Source organism: Hirundo rustica, chromosome W (genome assembly GCF_015227805.2).
Source record: "Hirundo rustica isolate bHirRus1 chromosome W, bHirRus1.pri.v3, whole genome shotgun sequence".
NCBI classification, from domain to species: Eukaryota; Metazoa; Chordata; class Aves; order Passeriformes; family Hirundinidae; genus Hirundo; species Hirundo rustica.
The window spans coordinates 8,412,636-8,440,276 of record NC_053487.1 but is presented as its reverse complement, the minus strand read 5'-3'; the positions used below and the strand labels follow the sequence as shown (position 1 = coordinate 8,440,276).

Below are 27,641 nucleotides of genomic sequence, written 5' to 3'. Positions count from 1 at the left end.
CATGGAAGAAGAACGATTTTAAGTGGGGTCCTGAACAACAAGCTTTTGAACAGGAGACAGTTCATGCAGTAGCCCTTGGACCAATCAGGACAGGACAGGATGTAAAAATGGGCTCTACACCACAGCCAGGAAGAATGATCCTTCCTGGAGCCTCTGTCAGAAAGCACCAGGGTGGACTCGAGGTCGACCTCCAGGTTTTTGGAGTCAGGGATACAAAGGATCTATGGCCTGTTACACCCCAACTGAAAAAGAGATACTGGCAGTTTATGAGGGGCTTTGAGCTGCTTCAGAAGTGATTGGCACTGAAGCACAGCTCCTCCTGTCACCCTGATTGCCAGTGCTGGGCTGGATATTCAAAGGAAAGTCCCTTCAACACATCAGGCCACTGATGCTATGTGGAGTAAGTGGGTTGCACTGATCACACAGTGAGCTTGAATAGGAAACCCCAATTGCCCAGGGGTCTTGAAAGTCATCATGAACTGGCCTGATGGTAACAATTTTGGACTGTTGGAGGAGGAGGAGGTGACACATGCTGAGGAGGCATATAATCCACTATATAATCAGTGATGAAAATGAAGTGATACGCTCTCTTCACTGACAGTTCCTGCTACATTGTAAGGATCCATTGAAAATAGAAAGCTGCCATATGGAGTCCTACATGGTGAGTTGCAGAAGTTATTGAAGGACAAGGTGGATCAAGGCAAGTTGTACCTCAAGGAGATTTGATTGTTGGGTGAGAACAGTCTGCAGTGTTGAATTGTTTAATACTAGTTGCTAAATGACACTGCCACTGTATGACATAACTACCATGGACAATGAGGATGGAGTGCTCCAGATACACCAGTCATGAGCTCCTGATGCAGCTTGCAACCAGCCAACAGCACACCAGCTCTCCTGCCCTGGAAGACAGCTAGGATGGATAAAACCCACAGTTATGGACTAAATTAACTCAACAAACATCTTGGAGGGATGGCCATTGACTATGGTAATTATGCCTGTGATTGTGTATATATGCGTTGTCCTAGGGTGACTTTATGATGCTTGTATCCCCAGTCGTCTGTTCTGTTTGTGCTGTGAAACCACTACGTGTTTATATATATATGTATATAGCTGGAAGGTGTAGGGGTGGATGTTGTCCTGGTTCTGTCCAGGACATGGTTAATTTTTGCTCTAGCCAATAGGGGGCATGTCTAGGACCTGAAAGTTATTGTATACTATCTCATGTAATTTTCTAGGAATGGGGAAAGGGGTCCCTTCCAGGTTGGGGTAGCGTGGCAGAGGTTGAGTATTGTTGGGCTCTATTTGGTGTAGTGGTGAACATTTCCATGTGAATTGTTCACCTCTCTTATACACTTTTGGTATTAATATTGCTGCTGTTACTGTTTGTTTTCTTATCTCATCGCTGTTTCTAGTAAGTTGTTCTTATCTCAACCCATGTTTTTTACCTTTAGTACTTCCAATTCTCCTCTCCATCCTGACAGGGAGGGAAGGAGTGAGCGAGTGGCACACGGTCTGGGGTGTTTCAGTGGGAACACTAAATTGGGGAATACCATTCTTAAACTACGACAAAGGACTTAAGATCAAATAAAATTTACTACATTTTTTAATCACTTCACTTTAAAAGAGCTTTCTTTTATAGGCAAAAAAGGATTGTTGCGCTTATCCACAATCTGCGATATATTACACATTGCCTAATGAGTAGTATAAATAACACACATTTGGACAAACACAGTCTATATAAAATGAAGAGGAATTCACAGTATTATCATGGAATATGATTATATTAAATTTTAAAGTTTTATTAAGAACAATATGGATACTACTGTTAAATGGAATTTGAGAAAACCAATATTGATTTAACAAAGATGATATTCTTAAACTCTAGCTATCACATGCCAAGTTAACATCTCAACTTTCATAGACTCTATATCTTACCACAGGACAATTTTTAATATACCATATATTTGGTTACATACTAAATTTTAGGTAGTTTACTCACTATTATGCAATATAACTATATTGTGTTAAATGTTATTTATTCAAAGATCTTTTCAACAAACAAAAAGAATTCAACTGTGCTAGTGAACTTCTGAATTTCTTTTAAGTTAAAATGTTTAAAATGTTTGTTTATGAAAGAAGACAAATGTATGACTACCAGTAATCTGGGCCATGTAAGTTAGTTGAGCAACAGGAAAAAAACAACTTGTTTCTTCTAAGGAGAAGAAAGAGATAAAAGGGAAACCTTTTTCTAAAACAAATGAAAAATAATAAATTGATGTTTTACAGATAACTGGAAATTAGTTCTAACCATTTACTTAGGAAAGGTTTGAAATGTAAACACAAACAATTAAAGAAAGTATACTAATTATATTGTATTTTAAATTAAAATATGAAACATATTAAAAATAATTAAACCATCTGTACTAGAAATAGTGTTCTATGATCAATACCTTTAATGAAAGATCAGAAGCTATGCTATCCAAGATTTCATCTCCAGTTATTGTTCATGCTGTTCATTCTAAGAACACATGTAGTCTACACTTTCATCTGCATTAAATAAAAACTGGCAGAATGCATGGTCTGAAGGATAAGAAGCCTTCAGAGAAAATGGAAATAGATAATGTTTCTGAGGTTCTATTTTTCTTATGGCCAAAGCAGAAGCTGGAAAGTTTTGACTGAATCACTGTATATATATAGATCAGATAAATGCTCCCACTTTGCTTTCTTGATAGAATAAGAACTAACAATAAAAATTTAAAATAAATGTGTGGGAATATTTTTTTTTTAAGTCTGAGTTTTAAAGCTAAAGGTACCTGTACATTGGCAAAATCCACACGGTTGAGATCACTGAGCATCTGGTTGATCTGAGAAGTGTTCTGAAGCACAGCCCGAGCTGCCTGAGCCAGGTGATTGAGAGATGTGTATCTTCTCAAAGTCTGGGCAAAGGCACTTACAGTGGCAACCTATGAAGAAATCCATTTATCTTAACACATTGTATTAACAACCAATCTTCTGGTTTGTCTATTTTAATTCTAATATTGCTGTATTAATTTATGAGCCCTCAGATATTGCAATTCACATATAATGGAACAAATAGAGTTTATCCTATCATTTTTTTGGCAAAACAAAGTTATTTCCAACCCCATGGTACATGTTTGAAGTTCAACCTAAATATGACATTTAGCATAAAAGTTAAAATACTACTATTTTTAGATCTTGAATGACATCTAGTGTACAATTGCAGAAAGAGAAGAAAACTGCAGTCAACTTTGTTTACCTTGCTTTGTATCATTCTCTGTGGAATATTGTTCATGGCACTGGAAAGCCAGCCTTCAAGGCTTTTTGCAAAATTGCGAATGGCTTGAGTCAAGGCACCTAAACAATAAAGAATAAAAATAAAATGAAAAGGATGGCAAGCTGCGTCTCTTGAAATCTTTTACATCTTCAGTATTTAAATATTCCACATTGAGAACTACTGCATTTATTGGCTCAGAGACTTATGCAGTTTAGGTTTGGATCCCTATCATTACAAGAAGGATGTTGATAAACTGTAGCAAGTTCAGTAGAGGGACATTGACATGGTCAGGGAACTGGAGCACATATCCTATGAGGAGAGGCTGAGGCTAGGCTTTTCAGCCTGAAAAAGAGAAAGTTTAGGGGAGACCTAATAGAAACCTTTCAATACCTACATGGTATCAAGAACAGACTCAGCCTCTTCACAATGATGCATGGCAGGAGGGTGATAAACATGGCATAAACTGAAAAAAGAGGGATCCTGACTTGATAGGAGAAATTTTTTTTCACCTTGAGGACAGTTAAGCAGTGCCAATTCATGGCCCTTCATTGGACTCTCTCCAGTATGTCCATGTCACTCTTGTGCTGGGGAGACCAAAACAAGATACAGGACTCCAGGTATACAGCACTCAAATGGTGCTGAATAAAGGGGAAGGATCACCTACCTGGACCTACTGGCACCACTTTGTCTAATATAGCCGAGGATACCATTAGCCCTCTTTGCAGCAAGGGCACTCTGCTGGCTCATGTTCAACTTGGTGTCCACCAGGACCCACTGGTCCTTTTCTGCAAAGCTGCTTTCCAGTTGGTTGGCCCCCTTGGCATGTACTGGCACAGGAGATTGTTCCTCCCCAGGGGCAGGACTTGGCACTTCCCCTCATTGAACTGTATGAGGTTCCCATCAGCCCATTTCTCCATCCTGTCGACATCCCTCTGGATAGCAGCACAACCTTGTGAGGCATCAGCCACTCTTCAGATTTTTGTGTCATCAGCAAACTTGCAGAGGGTATGCTCTGCCCCGTCATCCAGATCACCAATAAAGACATTGAACAGTGTTGAACCCAGTACTGACCTCTGGGGTACACTGCTATTTACTAGCCTCCAACTAGACTTTGTGCAACTATAACTATGGGACTCTCTGGAGTGCTGCAATGGACAGATACAGAACCTTTAGGGGAAACAAGTCAAGAAGGTGCTCTATATGAAAGAGGAGCTGCAATGCATAGAGCTTTGCCTAGGGATGGATGATAACCCAGTTGAGAACTTAAGGATCCAGGTTAGATGACATAACATGGGTGATTTTGTGCATATCTGATACAGCCTACCTCATAAGGAAAAAGTAGATGAAGTCTTGTGGTGGCTTGACCTTGGCTGACTGCCAGGTGTTCACCAAGCTGCTCTATCACTCTCCCTTTTCAACAGAACAGCAGAGAAAAATATGAAGAAATGCTCATTGGTCAAGATAAGGACAGGGACATCACTCAGCAATTGCCGTCACAGGCAAAACAGAGTCAACTTGGGGAAATTAATTGAATTTATTGCCAATCAGAGTTGGAGAGTGAGATATAAGAACAAATCTAAAAAAAATTTGCTCCAACCCTCACTTCTTTCCAGGAACAACTTAACTCTCAACTCTTCTACCTCCTCCCCCCAAGTGGCCCAGGGCAACAAAAAATGGGGGTTGCAGTCAGTTCATAACACTTTGCCTCTCCTTCCTCCTCATGCTCTTCTCCTGCTCCAGTATGGGGTCTCACCCATGGGAGACAGTCCTTCATGACCTTCTCGAACATGGATCCTTCCCATAGGCTGCAGTTCTTCACAAACTGCTCCAGCATAGGTCTTTTCCATGGGGTGAAGTCCTACTGTGCTAGTTTAGCATGGAAGTGATTTTTTTTCAAGGAAGTTATAACAAAACCAATCAATTACTAGGTTTGAATATTGACATTTGGTGTATCCACTAGAAAGATGATATGCCTCTGTGAAAACATAGGTTAAAAATCAAAGAACTCCCAGGAAAAATCCTTTTCCCTTCCTTCCTGGGAAACAGGAGCCAAGCTGGCCAGGCCTTGCCCCGGGCCAGGCCTCTTCCCAGGGAGCCTGCCGGGCCCCAGGTCAGGCCCGATGACTGCCGGGCAGAGGGAGGGGAAAAGAAGAGACCCCAGCCCGGCCAGATCAGGCCTCCAACGGCTGTTAAAACTTTACCGCTAAAAGCTGCACCTGCATCGCAGCCCAGGAGGCCTAGCAGGGCCAGGCCAGGCCCCCCCTAGAAGCTGCTGGGCAGAGGAAGGGGGGGGGGGGAACTCCAGTCACAGGCATGCTGCTGTAAAATCTTAGCTGTCCTCCTCCCCACTGTTACCAAGACCTCTTGCCAGGCCCTTCTCCCAGCCGCATGAGCGATCATGCAGAGACCGGGGCGGCTCTGCAGCTATGTAGAGTGGCCCCGCAGTGTGGCCTGATTTTACCACCTTTGGCCACTGCCCGGAAGATTAATCATGCCTTCTGCAGGCTGTTAACGCTTTCCTTGCACAGATGAAACTTGCAAAGCACTAACCTTTCTCTGAGTGAGAGAAAAAGCCAGTGGGGATATGTGAAGAGACAATATGAAGATATCAAAGTCAGTGAAGGAAGAGTTGCATCTTAGATGGAAGAAATGAGATGCCTTGGTTTTAGGCTGAAAGTCTTTTGTGAGATATGGTAATAGACTGTAATATGCTAGAATATCCCTTTAAATCGTGAAGAAAAAATGCATTGGGGAGATGATGAGAGTATTCAAATTGTAGAGATAAGCAAAGGCATTTGTGATGGACTAAGTAAATATTGAAGTAGCTGTGATTTTATGAGAGGCTTGAACAGAGAGAGAGATGAGATGAAGATGAGGATCTGCCCCTAGAAAGAGAAAAGATGTCTGTTCCTAGAGATGAAGAAAAACCTTTGCTTTTGGAACCATTGATCTTTAAAATGATACCCCATAAGTATGCATGACTGTGCTGGCTTGAAAGCAAAACCAGCAAGAGTGTGATATATGTCCTAAAGTTAATTTGTGTTAAAAGATGTAAGATGTAATTCAACCCCTATAAATATAAGTTTTGTTTCTAATCCAGCATACCAAGAGTAAAAGCTGCACAGAGAGGGGTGCAAAGAATTTCTTTTGCCAGAAATGACACAGGAGGGACTCAAGAAACTATGCTAGGAATTACAAGAAAAGGGACACGAGGATACCTCTGCCGGGAATCGTTAAAGGGAGAACAAAGACAACGGAAAAGGGAGATGGAAGCCTGGAGAACCCGATGATTACATCAGATCGATATCTCATCCGTCTCCTCCCGAAATTAACATCTCCACACAGCACCTGGACACAACGATTAAAGACATTGTCTTCACCGGCAACTCCATTCAGAACACCAGAACTGGAACATGAATATCTAATGAGGCTGCCTCGGAAGAGGGAACCTCGGAGTCCCGAGTTTCTCTCAGCGATCCAGTGTATAAAAAGAGACTGCTCCAAGCCAGAAATGTGAACTTGGGGGGTGGCATACTAACTGAGTGCATTACCGTGTTCACCCAGCGCTGATCCCAGGCTCGATGCTGTCCTTTTAATTGTGGCTATCCGAGACTGTCATTTTGTCTCTCAATAAAAATTCTAAAATTTTGATTTATCGAATTTGGTCAATCGTATTTATTACAAAGAGACTCCAAGTCAGAAAAAACAATTTAATAGGAGAGGGAAAAAAAAGGTAAAATAAAATAAAATAAAATAAAATAAAACACATGAAATAGTACAAAAGATCACTGACAGAGTCAGAATACAACCTGATACCCTGTGGTGGTGGTAGCAGTACAGATGAAGTGGTCTTGTTGAAGCAGTGTTCCCGTAGAAAGGTCTGATAGCTCTTGTCCTCTGGGAATCCAGTGGGTAAGGCTGCCTGTGCTGTCCCAAATCCCAGATTATATCCAGGTGGGAATGCTTGGCTCCTCCCCCTGGGCGGAGCATCTCACAATGGACTGATATCATTTTATCAGTTTTGTAACGGGTCCTTGATTGCCCATTAAACAGAGATAGTTCCCGGAGGGAGTTACCTATGAGTCATGCGGCAAGGCATTGATGGCCTATTAACAGAAGATAGTCTGGAGGGAGGGGGCAAGGGAAACACTGCCCAACCTAGTTTCAACAGCTCATGTAGATGGTGATAGAATACATTCTTTGGGCACATCTTACATTGTAACTTAGGACAATGACCCATATTGCAGAGGTGAGAGGCTGTGTAATATGGGAGGGACTTTACAACTGCAGATTTCCTGGGCAACTGCTTTTGTGAGAATTAAAGGCCACAAGAAGACTGTTCCTGTCTTGTGGGAAGTTTCCATGGTAAACCAAAAGAGAATTCTCTCTCTAAATGAACTGATGAAAGACTATTTTATAAGTAGAAAAACTGACCTAGAGTTCCAAGTTTTATCTTTATTTGTTGTCTGTGAGAAAGAAAAGAAGCTGTTGGGGGAGAGAAGAAGTGTTTTGAAGGTTTTATTGATTCTTATTAATTTTTTTCTCTCTTGTAGTTTTGTTAATAAACTTGTCTTTATACCTTTTTAAGTTTTGAGCCTGCTTTGCTTCTCTCCTAATCCTATCTCACAGCAGAAAAAAGAGTAAATAATTCTAGTAGACACTCAAACCACTACATATAATTTGGAAAACAGAAATTGGTGAATGTGAAACCACTACAGCTACAAGAACAGACTATTCCAGCATTCGTCTCCTCACGAGGTCACAGATTCCAGCAGAAAACCTGCTCTAGCATGGGGTCCTCTCCACAGGACCACTGCTCCTGACAGGACTCTGCTTTCGTGTGGGATCCTCCATGGGCTGCAGGGTGACAGTGTGCTTCACCATGGTCTTCCCCATGGGCTGCAGCGAAATCTCTGCTCCAGCAACTGGAGCACATTCTCCCCTCTTTCTTTACTGACCTTCATGTCTGCAGAGTTGATTCTCTCACATATTCTCACTCCTCTCTCCTGGCTGCTGTTGTAACGCATTTTTTACTCTTTTTAAAAATATGCTACCACAGAGATGCTACTAATGTCTCTGATTGGTTCAGACTTTGGACAGCAGCAGGTTCATCTTGGAGCCAGCTGAAAGTGTCCCTTTCTGACATGGGGATAGCTTCTGGTATCTTCTCATAGAAGACATCTGTGCACCCCCCACCTCTACCAAAAGCTTGCCATGTAAAGCCAATACAGGTCTCCTTCAGGTAACTGGAATAAGCTTCATGTTTACAGGCTCCAGTTTTCATGAGGGACTTGAACAGCAGAACTGTTCCTATCTGCTAGAGGGACAACAAAGCAGAGAAAAAGCAACCCAGGAAGACAGTTGAACAGTGCAGCTGGTCACCCAGAGAGCTTTATGTAGTTTCCATCCTTAGATGTTTTCAAGACCTGACAGGGTAAAGCCCTGAACAAACAAGTCTGAATTCAGCATTGACCATGCTTTGAGCAGGAGGTTGGACTAGAGACCTCCTGAGGTCCCTCCCAACCTGAATTATTCTTTGGTTCTATATTATGCAACAATTATTTAGTTTCTGATTTAACAAAAAAAAATTGACCACTTCACCTAAGATCCCTTAAAAAAAACTTATGATCAGCAGTGAAAATTCTTTTTGGCATTCCTACAGGTACATCAGTAATTATAACAACTGTTTCCTATCTCCTGAAAACTTCCATCATGAATTTTCTGCCATCAATTTTTGCCTAAGTGCTTTTGCTTTTAAAGAGCAAAACCCCACAGGAAATGGCAATTATTGCAATACTTCAGTTTCCTCGAGTAAGCTTGAAGTACCCTGAACCATTGCCAACATGTTTTGCTTTTAGTTCTGAAGAACAAAATGCAATGTGCAATGTTCAACTACAGTATCGATAAGGAATATATAAGAATGTATTAAACAAACAAGGTAGGATTGCTCATACTGGTGTGAAAATTTGGTGGTGGAGAATGAATGCTGCTACAGTAATAATGAAAAAAAAAAAACAGAAAAGGGAAATATTACTATCTATAAGTGATTTCTTTTTACTATATCTAAGAAGAAACAGTGCAAGTAAACAGTGGGTTTTGTTTATGAGGCAAAACAGCGTGTTTGGAAGAGTAAGAATTAAGTGCTCATGGAAGTCATCTAATATGAGAAATGCCCTTTTTCATCTTGAGTAATTGATGAATCCTGCAAATAAGAACTTCTGCTAGCAAAGTTAACTAATTTGCTTAAAAAGAAAGACATATTTTATATTTTAAAGCATTATTTTCTTTGTAGTGATAACTGGTTTATCTAACTGTCCCCAAATGTGAATGCTCATCTGAAATTTAATTTGGACTTATAAAACTTCTGAATTAGCTCTACAGAATGGGCTTTTTCTTTTTTCTTTCTTGAGGTTTCCAGGCAAAGAACAAACATTCTTTTTCACTATCAATCATTTAACCCACATGTTTTTACATTAACATTTTTGTATGCACTTGCTAATTAACAAAGCATTCACTCATGTTAATTTATTAACTGCAGAATAATAAAAAAGCTAATTCGGATCATTTGCAAAGTGTTACTAAGCACACATTAAATGATATGGCAAAAAAAGTTAAAAGGAAAACATGCATTTTTGGATAAGCCTTCAAAAAGCTTGGGTTTTTAATCTGAAATATTTCTTCTACATAAATAACAAGATTTTGCAGACTTTCTGGTATTTGTAATTGCTGAAATTGACAGATGCAACATGAAAAATATCTTGAATGTAGCTTCTCTGCCTGGAAGAGGAACTCCCAAAAAAGTTTGGTGCTATCCATCCTGTCACTTGTGAAGAGATAAAAAGGCCATTCTCAGGGGAAAGTATCTATTGCCATTAATACATAGTGGCTCTGGTCTTTTTGCTAGAATCATTAGATAATAATAAATTTTACTCCTGACTGAAGTATAAAGTGTTTGGCTTATTTTAAAACAAAGAAATTTGGCTTTTTCCCACACAGTAGTTTTTCATTTATTTTGTGGGCACTGAAATGTTTTCACAAAAATTACAATTAACCAAATTTTACTTAGAGCTTGCTTTTCAAATCTTTTCTTCACTATTAATTTCTTTTATGGCAATATTTATTAGGAAGTCATGTGAAAGAGTAGGTTTCCCCAAATACTGAAAATCAGGAAAAGAAAAAAAAGATGAAACTCAAAAATAGAATTATCAGTTTGCATCCTTACAAAATTGAACACATTTTCCTTTTTTTAAATTTTTTTTTTTGGCCAGCTGCTGTTGGTACCTTTCTGATTATCCAGAAAAAAAGAAACCTGCCTATGATGGGGTATTTCTACAAAGCAGTATTTGCAAATATTTTCCTGAGTTGCTTCTTACAGCATAGCTAACAGGGCAGACAACAGATAGAGTATTTGTGTCAGAAGTGAACAGCATTCATGTCCTCAGCAATGGTGTTAATGCATCACAGAGTACCACCTCCAGCCATCAGAGCAATTATCCCTATAACATCAGAGGCCTCAATCCAGACAACTTCTGAGGGAAGATGCAGCTCAGAGTACAGCAAGTGCTTGGGGTCTCTTGCTGAGGCTGAGGCAGAGAGGGGCAGTTTCCTTGCCTGCAGAAGGTGTGCAATGGAACAGGATCTGTGTTGCCAAGGAAGTGCAGGAAGAGGTCAACAGACTGTGCAGTATCAGAGAAGGTGAGAAAGAGATCTACTGGATCTTTTTCAAGACCCTGCAGCCTGAAGTCTCAGCTGTATTGAAGGAGGATTGGGTGGTCTGTGCTAATTGGATTAGGAAATGGCAAAGGCTGGAAGCCTGTGACTTCTGGAAACACAAAGAAAGCTCCTGTTTCACCTGCATATCTCAAAGAACAGATGCAGTACCCTCACAGCAGATGAGGGTCTGGGAACTCTGTCCAAGAGCTAGTTAAGCCTGAGCCATACAGCAGCACCAGAAGGGCATGATAACTGATGATAATGAGAGACTCCATGCTATGGGGATTGGGGCCCACATCTGCCAACCTGACCTGCTGTGTTGGAAGATTTACTGCTTGCTGGGGGTTGGATCTGAGATGCTGTGGCAATACTGACAAGGTTTGTCCGACACTCGGATTATTACTCCTTGCAAATCACATGGGCACCAATACTGCCAGAAGAGACCTGGAGCATATCAAGTGATTACATGCATCTAGGGGCAATGGTCAAGGGTATGGGGGCCCAGGTAGTTTTTTTCATTGGTCTTTCCAGTGAAAAGCAAGAGCTTGAGGGGGAATGGAAGTATCCTGTGGGTCAACAGCTGGTTGCCCAGCTGGCAATGACAATCAGTATTTGTATTTTATGACTATGGGGACCCTTCTTTGAAGACTATTAAAGATGGGATCCACCTGACCAAGTGGGGCAAAACCATCTTTACCAACAGGCTGGCCAACCTGGTGAGGAGAACTTTAAACTAGAAATAATGGGGGAGGGAGATGACAACCCACAGTCAAGTGAAGGAGTACTGGAATGAGTTGGTAAGCAGGGTGTTATGAAAAAGAGAGAGCTTGTAATTGGTAAAACAGGGCTGAAAAGGAGACACTGCTGGACCAAATTCTTACAAACAAGGAAACTTTTCTTACAATTCTTACAAACTGTTGGTGATGTGAAGCTTGGGGGGAGTCTGAGCTGCATTGACCATGAGATAGTGGAGTTGAGTATACTGAGAGGATGGAAAAAGGCAAATGGCAGGATAACAACTCCAAATTTAAGGAGAGCAGACTTTGGCTTGTGCAGAGACCTGCTTGAAGGAATTCCATGAGAGACAGTCCTGGAGAGCACTCTGGATCTAGGAGACCTATTTGATATTCAAGGATCACCTCCTCCAAGGTCAAGAATGGTCCATCACAATGAGCAGGAAATCAAGCAAAGGTGACAGGTTTGTGTGGATGAACAAGGAGCTCATGACTAAACTCAAACATGAAAAGAAAGGACACAGGAACTGCAAAAAGGGGCAAGTGACCCAGAAGGAATGCAGAGACACTGTCCAAGTGTGCAGAAATGGGGTTAGGAATACCAAACCCCACCTGGAGTTGAAACTGAAGAACAACATTAAGGGTTTTTACAGGTACATCAGCAGAAAAAATGAAGACCAGAGACAACGTGGGCCTAGTGCTGAATGAGGGCAGGGAACCTAAGGACAAAGGCTGAGGTACAGGATGCCTTCTTCACTTAAGTTTACTGGTAAGGACTACCTTCAGGAATCTGAAGCCTCTGAGACCAGAGGAAAAGTCTGCAGCAAGGAAGAGTTCTCCTCAATAGAGGACAACCCAGTTAGGGAAACATTTTAAAAATTGGAGAGACATAAGTCCCTGGACCTGATCAGATGCACCCATGAGTGCTGAGGGAGCTGGCTGATTTCACTGTGAAGCCACTCTCAATTATCTTTGAATGGTCATGGTGATCAGGGAAAGTTCATGAGGGCTAGAAGAAAGCAAATAACCATGTCCCTAAGCACCACACCTATATGTCTTTTAAATACCTTTTAAAACTGACCAGAACTTGTGGGTCCCTAAGCCCTCAAAGCAGATTCCCAGGGTACTCAGCTATGTATCTCCCTTAATAGCTTTGTTTGCTTTCCTAAAGTCCAGTGTACCAACTCTGCTGATTTTTTTTCTCACTACACTGAAAATTTTAAACTCAAACATTCCATGACCATAGAATCATTAATATCATTGAGTCCAACTGTTGATCACTGTGGGCAAGACAGCCACGAACCATCACATCTCCCAAGAGTCCTTCCCTAGTTACAAACAAGTCTAGGAAGGCATCTTTCCTAGTTGGCTCATAGAGTACTTGTGACAAGAAGTTGCCTCCCACAAACATCAAGACTTCCCAAGGCCTGCTCATCACAGCAGGATGATTTTCCCAGGTGATGTCTGGGAAGTTGGAATCTCTCATAAGGACGTGGGCTACTGATCCAGAGATTTCTCCTAATTGCTTACAGAATAACTCATCACTGCTTACATCCGGGCTGGGCGATCAGTAATAAACACCCACTATAATAGCTCTGTTTTCCATCTCCTTAAGTCTCACTCAGAGGCTCTCTACCACATCAATGCCAACTGTAAGGGCTGTACAATCAAACCTCTTCCTTATGTATAGTGCCACATCTCCACCTCACCTGCCCTGCCTATCCTTTCTAAACAGCCTGTAGCTCTCCATCCCAGCACTCCAGTTGTGGGACTCATTCCACCTAGCAAATATAGCACTACCTGCTACATCAGTTAGACATATACATGTCTATGGGACTTGATGGGATCCACCCAAGGTGGAATGTTTTGGAGCAGATCACCCCTACAAAGAGGGGTCTGGACAGGCTGAATTGATGGACTGAGGTGAATTGTGTAAGGTTCGTGAAGGCCAAGTGCCAGGTCCTGCACCTGGGTCACAACAACCCCATGCAGCTCTACAGGCTTGGGGAAAAGCAGGTGGAAAGCTGCCTGACAGAAAAGGACCTGGAGGTGTTAGTCAACTGCCAGCTGAACATGAGCCATCAGTGTGCCCAGAAGGCCAAGAAGGCCATGTATCAGAAATAGTGTGGCCAGCAGGACCAGGGAAGTAATTGTCCCTCTCTGCTGGGCACTGGTGGGGCCATACCTTGAGTACCATGTCCAGTTCTGGATCCCTCACTACAGGAAGGACATTGAGGTGCTGGAGCAAGTCCATAGAAGGACAAGGAAGCTGGTGAAGGGTCTAGAGAGTAAGTCATATGAGGAGTGACTGAGGGAGCTGAGGTTGTTTAGCCTGGAGAAAAGGAGGCTCAGGGGTGATCACTCTTTACAACCACCTGAAAGGAGGTTGTGGTGAGGTGGAGCTTGGCCTCTTCTCCCAGGCAACTAGCGACAGGATGAGAGGACATAGCCTCAAGCTGCACCAGGGGAGGTTCAGGCTGGACATCAGGAGGAATTTCTTCACAGAAAGGGTTGTTAAACATTGGAATGGACTGCCCAGGGAGATGATGGAGTCACCATCCCCGGAGGTTTTCAAAAAACAACTGGATGTGACAGTGCTGTGGTGTAGTTGACCAGGTGGTGATTAGTTAAAGGTTGGACTCAATCTTAGAGGTCTTTTCCAACCTAAATGATTTGATGATTCTGTTATAATATTGATAACACACAGATGTTTTGGTTTTTCCCAAGTAGAGCTTACCCTAAGTCAAGGACTTTTCAGTATCTCATGCTCTGCTAGTGAGGTACACAAAAAGCTGGGAGGGAGCATGACTGAGACAGGAGACCTGAACTAGCCAAATAGATATTCCACACCATAGAACATCATGCCCAGGATATAAACTGGGGGGAGTTAGCTGGAAGTGATCAATCACTGCTCGAGGCCAGGCTGGGCATTGGTCAGCAGGTGGAGAGCAATTGTATTGTGCATCACTTGTATTTCTTGTGGTTTATTTCTCTCTCTCTCTCCTTTTCATTACAATTATTATTATTTTTAGTATCATCATTAATAATATTATTATTGTATTTTAATTTGTTTCAAATTTTAAACTGTTCTTATCTCAACCCACAAGTTTTACTTTTTTTTTTCTGATTTCCCATGCAACTAGTGGGGGAGGGAGCGTCTGTGTGGTATTTACTTGCCAGCTGGGGTTAAACCACAGCACCATCTAACAGTGGCCAGAATATTTTGGGGGACTGTATCAAAGGCCTTACATAAGTCCAGGTAGATGACATCTGTAGCTCTCCCCTTTTCCACTAATGCAGTCACTCCATCGTACAAGGCTGCTAGATTAGTCAGACACAATTTGTCCTTGGTGAAGCCATGTTAGCTGTGTTTAATGATCCCCCTGTCATCGATGTAGCTTCCAGGAGGATCTGCTCTGTTATGGAAACTACCCAGTCTGACGATTCACGAGACTTCTTGGAGGCACCAGCTCAGGCTGTTTCTGTGTTGCTACACAGTGATTAAATTGCTTTATGGAACAAGACATCTGAGACTCTGCTATGGGAAACCTGGGGTCGAACCAGTAAGGAAACCTGATCTGACTGCCTGTGAGTGGGGAGTGCAGGGGCTCCCTTCAGCTCACTGGAGCCACCACTGCGAAGAGGCTCAGTCCCAGCAGTGTGACTGCCAGAGACTCTCCTGAATGGTAAGACTGGAAAGTTACCTTTACATGCTCCATGATCTTACAGGTAACAGGTGAGGTCAACTGGTCAATAGTTCCCTGAATCCTTGTTTTAACACTTTTTAAAAATGGGTGCAATGTTTCCCTTTTTCCAGTCACTGGTGATGCAGTCTGACTGCCAGGGCTTCTTAAATGTAATGGAGAATGCCTTGTGAAATTACATCAGTTCCTTCAGGACCTTGGCATGCATCTTGTTAGGTCACAGAATCATGGAACTATTTAGGTTGCAAAAGACCTCTAAGGTCATTGAGTCCAACCTTTAACCTAGCACTGCCAAGTCCACCACTGAACCATGTTCCTAAGTGCCACAGCTGCATCTTTTAAATACCTCCAGGGATGGTGACTCTGATGCTTGACAACCCTTTCAGTGAAGAATTTTTTCCTAATATCCACTCTAAACCTCTCCTGGTGCATCATGAGGCCATTTCCTCTTGTCCTATCACTTGTTACTAGGGAGTAGAGACCCTCACCTTGCTGCAAGCTCCTTTCAAGTAGTTGTAAAGAGACATAAGGTCTCCCCTGAGCCTCCTTTTCCCCACACTCCAGCTCCCTCAGCCGCTCCTCATAAGACTTGTGCTCCAGATTCTTCACCAGCTTCATTGCCTGTTTTTGGACACACTCCAGCACCTCAATATCTTCCTTGAAGTGAGGAGCCCAGAAGTGAACACAATACGAGGTGCAGCCTCACCAGTGCCAAATACAGGGGAACAATCACTTCCCTGGTCCTGCTGGCCCCGCTATTTCTGACACAAGCTAGGATGTCTTTGGCCTTCTTGGTCACCTGGGCACACTGTTGGCTCATATTCTCCCTGCATAAACTCATGACATCTTTGTAGTCCTCCTGAGTTTCCTGTCCCTCCTTCCAAAGGTCATAAACTCTCATTTTTTTCCCCTGAGTTCCAGCCAAAGTTCTTTGTTCAGCCAGGTCAGTCATCTTCCCTGCCAGCTCATCTTTCAACACGTGGGGACAGCCTGCTCCTGCACCTTTAGAATTTCCTTCTTGAAGAATGTTCAGTCTTCCTGGACTCCTCAGTCCTTCAGGACTGCCTCCCAAAGGACTCTCTCAACCAGTCTCCTAAACAGGCCAGTCTTCTCTCTGAAAGTCCAAGGTAGCAGTTCTGTTGTCACACCTCCTTACTTGTCTGAGAATCAAAAACTGTCATTACATGATTGCTTTGCCTAAGACATCACCCAGCAGTCCATTACTGTTCACATGCAACAGGTCCAGCAGGGCACCTTCCTGAGTTGGCTCACCAGCTGTGTCAGGAAGTTCTCTTGTAGACACCCCAGGAACCTCCTAGACTGTTTCCTCTCTGCTGTGTTGTATTTTCAGCAGACATCTGATAAGTTGGTCTCCCACAAGAACAAGGGCTAGTGATTATTAAGACTTCTCCCAGCTGTTTATGGAATATTTTGTCTGCCTCTTCATCCTGGTTGAGTGGTCTATAACAGACTCCCACCATATCTGTCTTGTTGGCCTTGCCCCTGATTCTTGAGTAAACACTCAACCATATAGACACCACCATTAAGCTCCAGACAACTGAGACAGTCCCTAACATACAGGGCTACCCTACCATCTCTCCCCCCTGGCCTGTCCCTTCTGAAGCGTTTACAGCCATCAACTGCAGCACTCCAGTCATGTGAGTCATCCCACCATGTTTCTGTGATGACAACTGTCATAGTTTTCCTGCTGCACAATGACTTCCAGCTCCCCCTGTCATCCCATGGACTGGTGTATGCTCAGGTTCCTCAGGTGGTCACAAACCTGATCTTCTCCCATGATGGGAGGGACTTCTTTCTCCCAGTCCCTACCTTGAAATTCAGGGTCTTGAAAGATGTGGGAAGAAAGATTGCCAATGTCAGGGTGGTCCCCTAGGAGGATCAGAGCCTGTGAGTGTGATGCTTCCTGTAGCTGGAGTAAGAACACTTCATCAACAGGCTCCCCTTGATTGGGCAGCCTGTAGCAAACACCAACCACGAGGGTTCCTTTGTTGGCTTTTCCCTTATTTTTACCCCAAAGGTCTCAACTCGTTCAGCACCTGTTTTGAGACAGCTCTCTCCAGTCATTTAATATTTTACATAGAGGGCAACCCCTCCACCCCTTCTTTCTTGCCTGTGCTTTCTGAACAGTTTATTGCCATTGATTGCAGTGTTTCAGTTGTGCGATTTGTCCCACTAAGTTTCAGTGATGGTATTAAATCATAGCTTTACAGGTGCACAGAGGCTTCCATCTTTTCCTGTCTGTTATCCATCCTGCATGCATTGCTATAGAGGCACTTCAGTGGACCTATCAATCTTGTCACCTTTTTAGAGGAACACAACCTAATTCCTTTGTGGCATTTCACAGATGTCTCCCTGTTGGTTCCTAATATTTCTTTTATAATTTATTTTAATATTATATATTATATTTTATATATATTTATGTAATTATAATTACTTTTCAATATTTAACAAAACATGCAATAAATGTTTTTAAAAAGAATTTATCCTTCCTGGAAAACAATTTAAAAATAATTTACTACCAAAAGCAGCCATAAAAAAATACCATGCTTGAGTAATGATGGATGCTATAAAATCAGCTTTGAAAAGAATGCTCTATTCCTGATAATGGTCAGTTTGCAATAATATTAGAATCAATCAATGAGTCCTTCATACTGGAAATAGAAAATAAACTATAATAGACTGGAACAATAAACAAGACTTAAGATGTTTGATAGTGTTATGTTGATTTAATAGGTATCAAAACTTATAAGCTTTTAGCAGACACTGATAATACAATAATGTTTACTTATCCAAAATTAAAATGACAAAGCATATACATTTTACTTCTCTTAAAAACTAGAACTTATATATTAAAAACTTAAACTAAAGCCTACTAAAGTCAACAGAAAGACTGTCTTGACATTATTGGACTCAGGCTCACGGCCATAGTGCATTCACAGCTGTCAGTTAGACTAGAGTTAGTACATAAAGAAAGACATTTTTATCTTTAATAAAAACTTAGAATTTGCAGTTAAAAAGGCATATGTCATAAGAAAATATATTCTTAAAAATTCTATAGGCTTTCCTAAATACAATGAAACATCCATTCTGCTTTTCTTTAAATACAATGCTTACATCAACTCCAGTACACCTTTCTACTCAATAGAGTTAAGGATAGATCACACACACACACTACATTTAGAAACTTTGAAATCATTCCCAAAAGTTTCACATGAGGCACAAAAATCTCACCACATAAAACAAAAGACAGTCTTATGAAATGTTATTTGTGTTTAACTTACTAGGAATAGGTCTAAGGACATCAGGAATGAGAATCTCCACCAAAGCCTGGTACATCACATGGTCACAGTTACCCATCCATTTCAGAATAGACTCATTTTTGCACAGAGTAATTAGTTTTCCTTTTGGAAGTCGACTTTCTATTTCACTCAGATTGCTGTTGTGAATAAATGTAACAAATGGAAATGCATTTACATACAGGTAAGAAAAATACAATGGATTTTGAAATAGATTATTTAATGAAAACTTTTTAAATGTCTCTGTTACATACATTTGAATCTCTAACTTCATCATATGAAACTGGGGGGGAAAATGGCCTCCAAAGTTCTGCTCCAGACCATAAAAAAATACAGAAGTATGATAAAAATGGTCCTTGCAATTTAAACAGACCAGACAATATATTGTGAAAAGATACTTTAAATTTAGTAATCCAAATGAAAAAATAGAAGATGTATACAATCATTTCAAGGCTTCAGTTTGACATAAAGCAACACCCAATATATCAAATATCAGACAACACAAATTTAACCTGAAAAACTATTGATATCAGAAAAGGTTCTTAGCCTATATGTAAAACTAAGTCTTTCATTGATTTAACTCCTGCTGTTATATCATGACAGTGAACAGTAAGCAAAGATATATTTACTGACCTCAGTTCAATAATAGCTTCATCATCAGCTGGAGCAGAGGGAGAATAGCGCCAGAAAGTTTGCCACAATTTTTCTATCAGGCTAAACTGAAGATTCACAATAACATCCACTATTGCCTAAAGAAATATAAAATCAGTGCAGATAGTCTTCTAAGTGATTCTCCCCACAATTCTTTCCAGGGGTATAGCTGCCCCTAGTAATTTTGCAGAAAAAATATTAAAATGTATGTTTATAAATAAACATATAATATCCTTTTAAATAACTTTTTAGCAAAATTTTTTCCAACTGTCTGGACTAGTGTAACCAGAGACAAAGATCAGGCCAAGTGACTAAGATCAACCCTCCAGAAAAGAGCCTAAGCACATATATCAGATGAATTCACTTAAACAGAACTTATAACACTATTGCAAACACAAAGGAAACCTATTTCATTAATTTTGTTACTTCATTGCATGCTTTAAAGCACCTTCAACAATAATTTAAAAACATGTTATTCAATATAAAATGCTGCCTTAAGTTCTTAAGCAACCTGCTTCTTTAAAACGTGAAGAAAAAAATCAGTACGTTTTTAACACAAACATTAGAAAGAATAATTTAATCTGATTTCAACTCATATTAAAAAACCACAAAATTCAGTATATATATTATCTAAAGTTTGTTTTATCTAAAATTCTCAAAACTTACACATGATTACATTCCAGTATCGGTATTCTATTACATGTTTGGGTTTTTTTTTCCTGTTAAGAGAGAAATTTCAGGAGTCTTTTTGCAAATATATTTTCTGAATAAGCAAAATATTTGAGGATCACATAAGATACAAGTAGGCTGGTTGCAATCTGTTTTATGTTAGTCACCGTGTTGTACTGATTCTCACTAGAAGACATGAATTTTCAAAGAATGATTTCTGTGAAAAGACACTTTTCTTACCTCACAGTGTTCTCGATAAAGACTTTGCAGTGATTTTATGTCCTCAAGGGTAGTACCATCTGGCAGAGAAGATATTTCAACTTCTCCAAACTCTGGAAGTACTCGAGATGCATCTGTTTCCATGACAACATAACAGAAGAAAGCTATTGCAAATGATGCCAATTACAGTTTGATTAGAAAATATTTAAGGATGTTGTAAAGAAATAAAGTCTAGAAGGTAATAATGTCCAAAGAGGAATGTTTTTCATACTTAATATGTTTTAAAGTTGCAATAAAATTGTGAACAAACCAGCTAGCTATTTTTAAAACAAAAGGAGATGTTAAATTATTCTTGACAGGTAACAGATAAAGAAGATGACACATACATATTGTCTGTATATATATAAAGATGACACATTTTCAGTATATTCATGTCAGTATATAAGAGATCAATATAATGTAATAGTTTTTATTTTGATCAACCAAAGAGTTTTTGCATTGACATGCCTGTTAGGGTTTAGTAGACTGTATTGGATTATGTAACATAAAAATGTGTATTCTATTTCATCTGTTGAAAGCCATTTTTTGGGAGATGTTTTATCCTTCTCTCACCCTTCCAGGGGAGACGGGGCAGATGCCTTCTGATAATGGCCCAGCCATTAAATCCAGGTGGGGCAGTGTTTCTTATCTCTTTCACCACCCCTCCATCCTCCAGGGGGACATCTTCTGATAATGGGCCATTAGGCCCACCAATGACATGACACATTCCATCATCCCATTGTGAGATGCTCCACCCAGTGGGGGGAGGAGCCAGCTGTTCCTTGCTAGATAAAAACTGTGACTAAAGGACACAAGGTATCCATTTTTTCCACAGGATTCCCAGAGGAAGACTGGACCCATCTCATCACCACTGGACTTTCTACAGGACCATCTCTACTCCACAGAACCACATCTGTTACTCCAGGAGGACTTATTTGGACTGCTTGCAACACCCTGACCACCAGGGTGCCAGGTTGTATCCTGTTGTAATGCATTAATTTGGTTTATACTGTGTTTCATTGGATTTGTAATGTTTTTTCTCTGTATCACGTGGTTTGTCCTTGCTCAGCTGTAACCCAACTCTGTTCCACTCCCATCTTGTCCCTGATTGATTAGTGGTTTGTCCCTGCCTCTAGGCCCTGACCCCTGGGGAAAAAGCCCCAGCACAGGCGGTGCCTCAGTCCCTCTGGCACCAGTGAGCCACTGGAAAAGAGCTCTAGCCAGGCAGGGCAGGACTCGAGAATAAAGTTGTTATATCCCACCCGGTGAGAGAGAGCAGACTCTTTCCTTTTGACATCGGCAGTCATCTGGTCTCATGAAGAAATACCACATCTGGTGCCCTAACGTGCAGCTCAAAGCCACAAGAGGTTCCCAGAAAGCTGGAAGAACCACTCGGGGAGTACATGGCCGAGGAATCTCATGCAGGTACGTGAGTCATGAAACGTAGCCCACCCATGCAGAGACATGCACCCATCAGGCCTGACGTTCGCTGTGGAGTCTCCGAAACACAGGATTCCACCGGCCAGGGCTGTAGTTTTCTCCTTTGGACTTAAAGAACCCATCGGAGTGCTACGAAGAAGCCCCCGACCGGCAGGCTGCTCCCAGGGAAGGTGACCACATGTTCGTGGAAAGATGACCCTGGGATCTGGGACTGGAAGCTCTTTTTGCACCAAAAAGGGTCAGTCTCAGGCAAAAGGAGTGATTGGGAAAGAAAGAAAAGGAACCCTGGATTTTTGGTGAGTACCACTTTGGGTTTTCTAAGGGAAAATCTTTTAAGAGGCATTGATCCTCAGGGAAAAGGGTTTTTTCCTTTCGGGAAAGGTTTTTCCTTTCAAAATAAACCTTCAAGGTGCTTTAATAGCATGTTCCTTTCGACAGCCTGAGGGGGAGGGTGGAAAAGGAAACTGTTTCCCCTTTTTTGTTTTTTTTCTCTCCAGCGAGGGTTTTTTAACTTCCTATTCCCAGCCACAGTTAAAGAGGACACAGAAACTTAAAATCTGAGCCAGAAATGGGTGCTAGGCTGTCTGTGTCTCAAAAAAGAGTCTATTATCAAATTTTAAGTGCCTTGGAAAATGGCAGGACCCATTGTCCAAAGAGACAGTTGAAAAAATTAATTCAATATATATTTTCTCGATTTTCAGATGTATCATTAGAGCAAATAAGCTTCCCGGAATTTTGGGCAACTGTTGCAAATAAAATAGTTGAATCTGGCTCCTCTAATAATAAAGAAAATGCAAATTTTGCTTTTTATAGCTTAAAAATTAAGTTTGCATTGCAAAAGCAAAATGAAAAGGGGAAAAAAGCCAGTTCTTTGTGAATTTTCCCCAGTTTGTACCTTTGCAGGCAGTCCGAGTGCTCAAACCTCCCATCTTAGTGATCCCCAGGTGGGGGGGGTCAAAAGATGGAGGGGATTCTTTTGTCCAAAATGGCCAAAGCCATGTGCTCTTGAGCTGCGAGGAGTCTCTCCCTTTGTCTGTCCCTCCTTCCCACAATCCCTTTCCCAATCCCTTCTTCTCCCCAGACCCCTCCCTCCCTTTGGTGCTGCCCCTGGCATTGCCCTCTCCTCGGGCTCCGCCCCCTACCCTCAAACCTCCACCCTCCGATTCCTCCCCGTGTGACTCAAGCCTCCAGCCCCTCCCTGTCCCTGGTTCCCACGGTTTCCCCGCCCACAGTCCCAGCTACCATGCCCTGGAGGGCGGGGGGGGAGCCAGGAACCAGGAAGCAGGAAGCAATCCCGGCTTTTCTGCCACCCCTTTCACATATCAACAGTCAAAAAGAAGGGGTGCTGTCCACAGTAATTGGGACCCCTTCCCCCAACAAGCAATTCAGGGTTTATGCAAAGCTCAGGCCAAATTTGGATATGAAAGAGAATATTTTTGCAACTGTTTAAAAGCAAATGTAGCAAGGAATACTACAGTTCCCTTTGACCTCCAAAAAGATTTACTTCTGGAGCTTTGGCAAAATCCTGAAACGTCTGTTGATAATAAGAATTTGCCAATTCGATTAGCAATCCAGCCCAATGGGTCTTTCCAACCTTACAGCAAAATAAAGCAGCTTCCATCAGAAACTTTTGTAACATTTGTGGAGTGATTAACCCGAGCTTGAGTTACAGGTTAAGAATGAAGGAGCCCAAGAACAGGTCCTGGAGGAAATAGCTCTGGCTGATGCAAACGAACGGTGCAAGGCAGCCATCCTCAGCCTGTCTATAGAACTGGCTCCAACTTTACATGACATGCTCCAGGTGTGTGCCAGGAAGATTCCCTTCATGACAGCTCATCAAAACCACAGTTCCAGAGTCAAGCCGCTACAAAAAGCCGCTGCTGCAGACACCGTACCTCCTGTGTCTGTGCCACGGCCATCGCCCAAGAGAAGAACAACGTGTCTCCTGTGCGATCTGGCTGGACATTGGGCATCTCAATGCCCTTTAAAGAAGCAATTTCTCGACTTTCAGGACAATGGGGGTGGGAGGTCTTAAAGGTCCAAAGGGAATTTTTCAAAAAAAGTAGAAAATGTAAATGTTAAACTAAATAATCCTGCTTTAACCAGTTCTGCCTTTCAGCAAAAGTCACCAGATATGATAGTAAAGGATCCAATGACCAGAAAAACAAAAATTCCTCATGATCTGGTCACCTGGGGTCATGGGTACGCCTATGTGTCCACTCCCCCAGATCTCAAGTGGGTGCCAGCTGAGTGGGTGAAACCTTTCATCCCTAAAACTGCAAAGCCACCTGCAGAGGCTCCACAAGTGGCCAGTGCTGCCTGGAGGAGGAGAAAGTGCCAAACCTTCTCCTTCTAATTATCATTATTCCTTAACAGTGTTTTTCTAGACAGTTTGTTTGCACTAAAGGTCATTTTTCTTCTGCAACTTAAAAGGTACTCAAGGTCTGAACTCTGAGCATCTCCCACGAACCGAGCCTTCCTCCTTCTTAATTTAATAAGAAAAGGGGAAGGGTTGTAATGCATTAATTGGGTTTATATTGTGTTTCATCAGATTTGTAATGTTTTTTCTCTGTATCACGTGGTTTGTCCTTGCTCAGCTGTAACCCAACTCTGTTCCACTCCCACTTTATCCCTGATTGGGTAGTGGCTTGTCCCTGCCTCTGGGCCCTGACCCCTGGGGAAAAAGCCCCAGCACGGGCAGGGCCTCGCTCTCTCTGGCAGCAGTGAGCCACCGGGAAAGAGCTCTAGCCAGGCAGGGCAGGACTCGAGAATAAAGCTGTTATATCCCACTCGGTGAGAGAGAGCAGACTCTTTCCTTTTGCCATCGGCAGTCATCTGGTCTCATAAGGAAACTCAACAGTATCCCTGACTCTGTCAGGGTTTTCCAGGATTTTTGTTTGCTACCTTGCTTGTTTTTTTGTGCTACTACATTTGTATTTTCCTTTTTTTTTTAATATTCCTAGTAAAGAACTATTACTCCTATTCCCATATCTTTGCCTGAAAGCCCCTAATTGCAAAATTATAATAATTTGGAGGGAAGGGGGTTTACATTCTCCATTCCAAGGGAGGCTCTAGCTTTCCTTTGCAGACAACTGTCTTTCAAAACCAAGATATAGACTCAGCAGTATATATTTACTTGAAACTTAAAAGCCTTTCAACTGTAGCCAACATGTGCTCTTACTATTTCTCATAAGTGTTTCCAACAGATATACTGGTATGGGGGAAAAAAATGCACTGTCAGCTATGGGGACAGTGGAAAGGAAAATTCAAAAACCTGCTAGCTATAGCCTAAGGTTCCCAATGATTTTGGTAACAGCAATGTTATGCCAAAAGACATGATGCTTCAAAATCCAAATATATGAATTCAAAACAAAGTGTACAATTACTGAAATAACACATTTAATAAGCATTTTTACATTAGCAAATGTAAAAGCCAGGATGCCATTGGCCTTATTGGCTACCCTGACACTGCCATCTAAAGTTTAGTCGGCTGTTGACCAGCACCCCCAGATCTTTTTCCAATGCTTTCCAGCCACTCTTCCCCCAGCCTGTAGCATTGCATGGGGTTGTTGTGACCCAAACGCAGGACCCAACACTTCATACTGTTGAACCTCATACCACTGGACTCGACTGATCAATCCAGCCTGTACAGATCCCTCTGCAAAGCTTTCCAACTCTCCAGCAGATCAACACTTCTTCCCAATTTGGGGTCATCTGCACACTTACAGAGGCACATTCAATCCCCTCATCCAGATCACTGATAAAGATATTAAACAGGACTGGCCCCAATACTGAGCCCAGGGGAATACTACTTGTGACCAGCCACCAACTGGATTTAACTTCATTCATCACCACTCTTTGGGCCTGGCCATCCAGCCAGTTTTACCCAGCAAAGAGCATACCCACCTGTCCTAGAGTGATTTTGTGATGCTTGTATCCCCAATCGTCTGTTCTGTTTCTGCTGTATATTGAGTTCTGTGCCTTTAAGACTGGTTTTAAGAGCAAAGAGAAGCGCGGAGTTTGTTTTGAGAAAACTGCCTGACTCCTACACATTCTTCTCCAGGCAAAGTGTTCAACGGAGACTTAGAGAGACTGCAGGACAGAGATCTTTTTGCTTTTAGTTAGTTTCAGCTAGCTAAGGCAGAGAAGTTCCCTGGACTGTTTTTCTTCCTTTTTCTTGAAACTGTTTAAACCTGCTCTGAACTGAAAAACCCAGGAGAGCACTGGGGGCTTGCACCTGTGGCCCACCGGGGCCTGGACCTCAGCATTTTCCAGCAGCGCCAGAGGGACTGGGACTGATGAGAGACTGAGAGAGAGTCGAGCTACATCCATGGCAAGAACTTTCTCAATTTGCCATCTCACTCCAGAATGAAAGGTTTTATTGTTTCATATTATTAATTCTTTATACTTGTATACACTTTGTTACGTAAAATATTTTTTTCCACTTTTCCCCAAAGAAGTTTTTTTGCCGGACTGATTGGAGGGAGGGGCCATTTGGGTTTGCTTCCCAGAGGGATCCTATTCAGGGGTTTTCTCCCAAATTTGTCCCTAAACCAGGACAATACATTTTTTACTGGCACCCAATGTGGGGCTCAAGAGAGTGGAAAAAACTTGTATTGATTATTAATTGCATTTTGGTTGTCCTTTGTGTGGGGATAAAACAGTCAGTAGCCATGCTACTCCTTGAATTCCGAATGTCTCTTAAAATTGAGTCCTTTTTGTGTTTCTGTTCCCTAGGCTTTTTTAAAGTTTTAATACCTTTCTGGTCCCTAGGTTTGTTCTGTTATCCAGAAATAGCTTCAATGTTGTCCCTAACATATAGCTTTTACACTAAAGATGCACAAATTAAAATAGCTATTTTGTTGGGCTCAGTGATTATGATTTACAGGAAGTTTATAAAGGTACTGGAGTTTGTGCCAGGTATGTTTGGTTTATGGTTTTTTTGTCCAACCCTGCATCCTAGTTCCAGCAGCATGTTTTAGAAATTTATCAATAATTGCACCCAGTTTGTTAGAGGAGGAGTAGGAGATGAGGCTTTTCAACCTCTCCTTCTTCTCTTTTGAGTCAGTTACATCACTTTTTGAGAATGTTCAGGGTTCCCTGAATGTCAAAGACACCTGTAGAAGGATTTCTGGAGATAGACACAGAGAGGCCTCACAGTTTTGGGAAAGCTCTGGGTTTCCTAGCAACTGTCAAGGACGATGAGCCTGAGAACCAGCTTTTTCCCTCAACAAAGTGTAAACAGGTAACTGCAAAGGAATGCTTATGCAGATAACATTAGCCAATAGTATAGCTTCTTGGGGCTCGTGGACACCAGGAGGTAACCAATAACAGGTAGTAAAATGCCACGTGAACAGCTAATGCACAAGAATTATATGTATAAAAGAACCCTGTGTACCCTCAATAAACAAGCATTCACCATTACTTCTGTGAAGAGTGTGATTGACTCCAGCTGCTCCCTGAGACATCACTTTAGACACCACCTTCCTGGTATTTCAGCTGGTGACCTTCCTCTATATGGTTTATAGCTTTTCTAGAATGAGTTGCACACTGCTAGATACTGTAGGGCAGCAGATAGAGGCAAGGGAGCAGGGAGATAAATCAGTCACTCAGGCTGCAGCCAACCCCACAGCTACTCAGGTTGCAGCTAAACCAAACAATAAACTAAAACACCAGCAGTTACTACAATAAAAAAAAAAAAAAAAAAAAAAGCACACAAAACTAATCAACCAGTAAACAATAATTCAAGTGAAAAATCCTCAATACCTCCTGACACCCAATCAAAAGCCAAACCAACTGACACACAATCAGAAGCTAAAGCAACTGATGATACACAATCAGAAGCCGAACCAACTGATAC

The 27,641-nt window shown here is 41.8% G+C and overlaps 1 protein-coding gene across 1 annotated transcript in view; it reads right to left on the bottom strand.

Annotated features, from left to right (window-relative positions):
* The window catches only part of LOC120764838 (transcription factor RFX3-like), a 278,652-nt gene that overhangs the window by 43,299 nt on the left and 207,712 nt on the right, over positions 1-27,641 (bottom strand). Inside the window, exons 9-13 of the mRNA XM_040088916.2 lie at positions 20,324-20,436; positions 19,397-19,512; positions 18,749-18,903; positions 3,278-3,375; positions 2,814-2,963 (exon numbers count right to left, since the gene is read on the bottom strand). Of these exons, the coding sequence (XP_039944850.1) occupies positions 2,814-2,963; positions 3,278-3,375; positions 18,749-18,903; positions 19,397-19,512; positions 20,324-20,436 (632 nt within the window). The remainder of the gene's footprint in view (positions 1-2,813; positions 2,964-3,277; positions 3,376-18,748; positions 18,904-19,396; positions 19,513-20,323; positions 20,437-27,641) is intronic.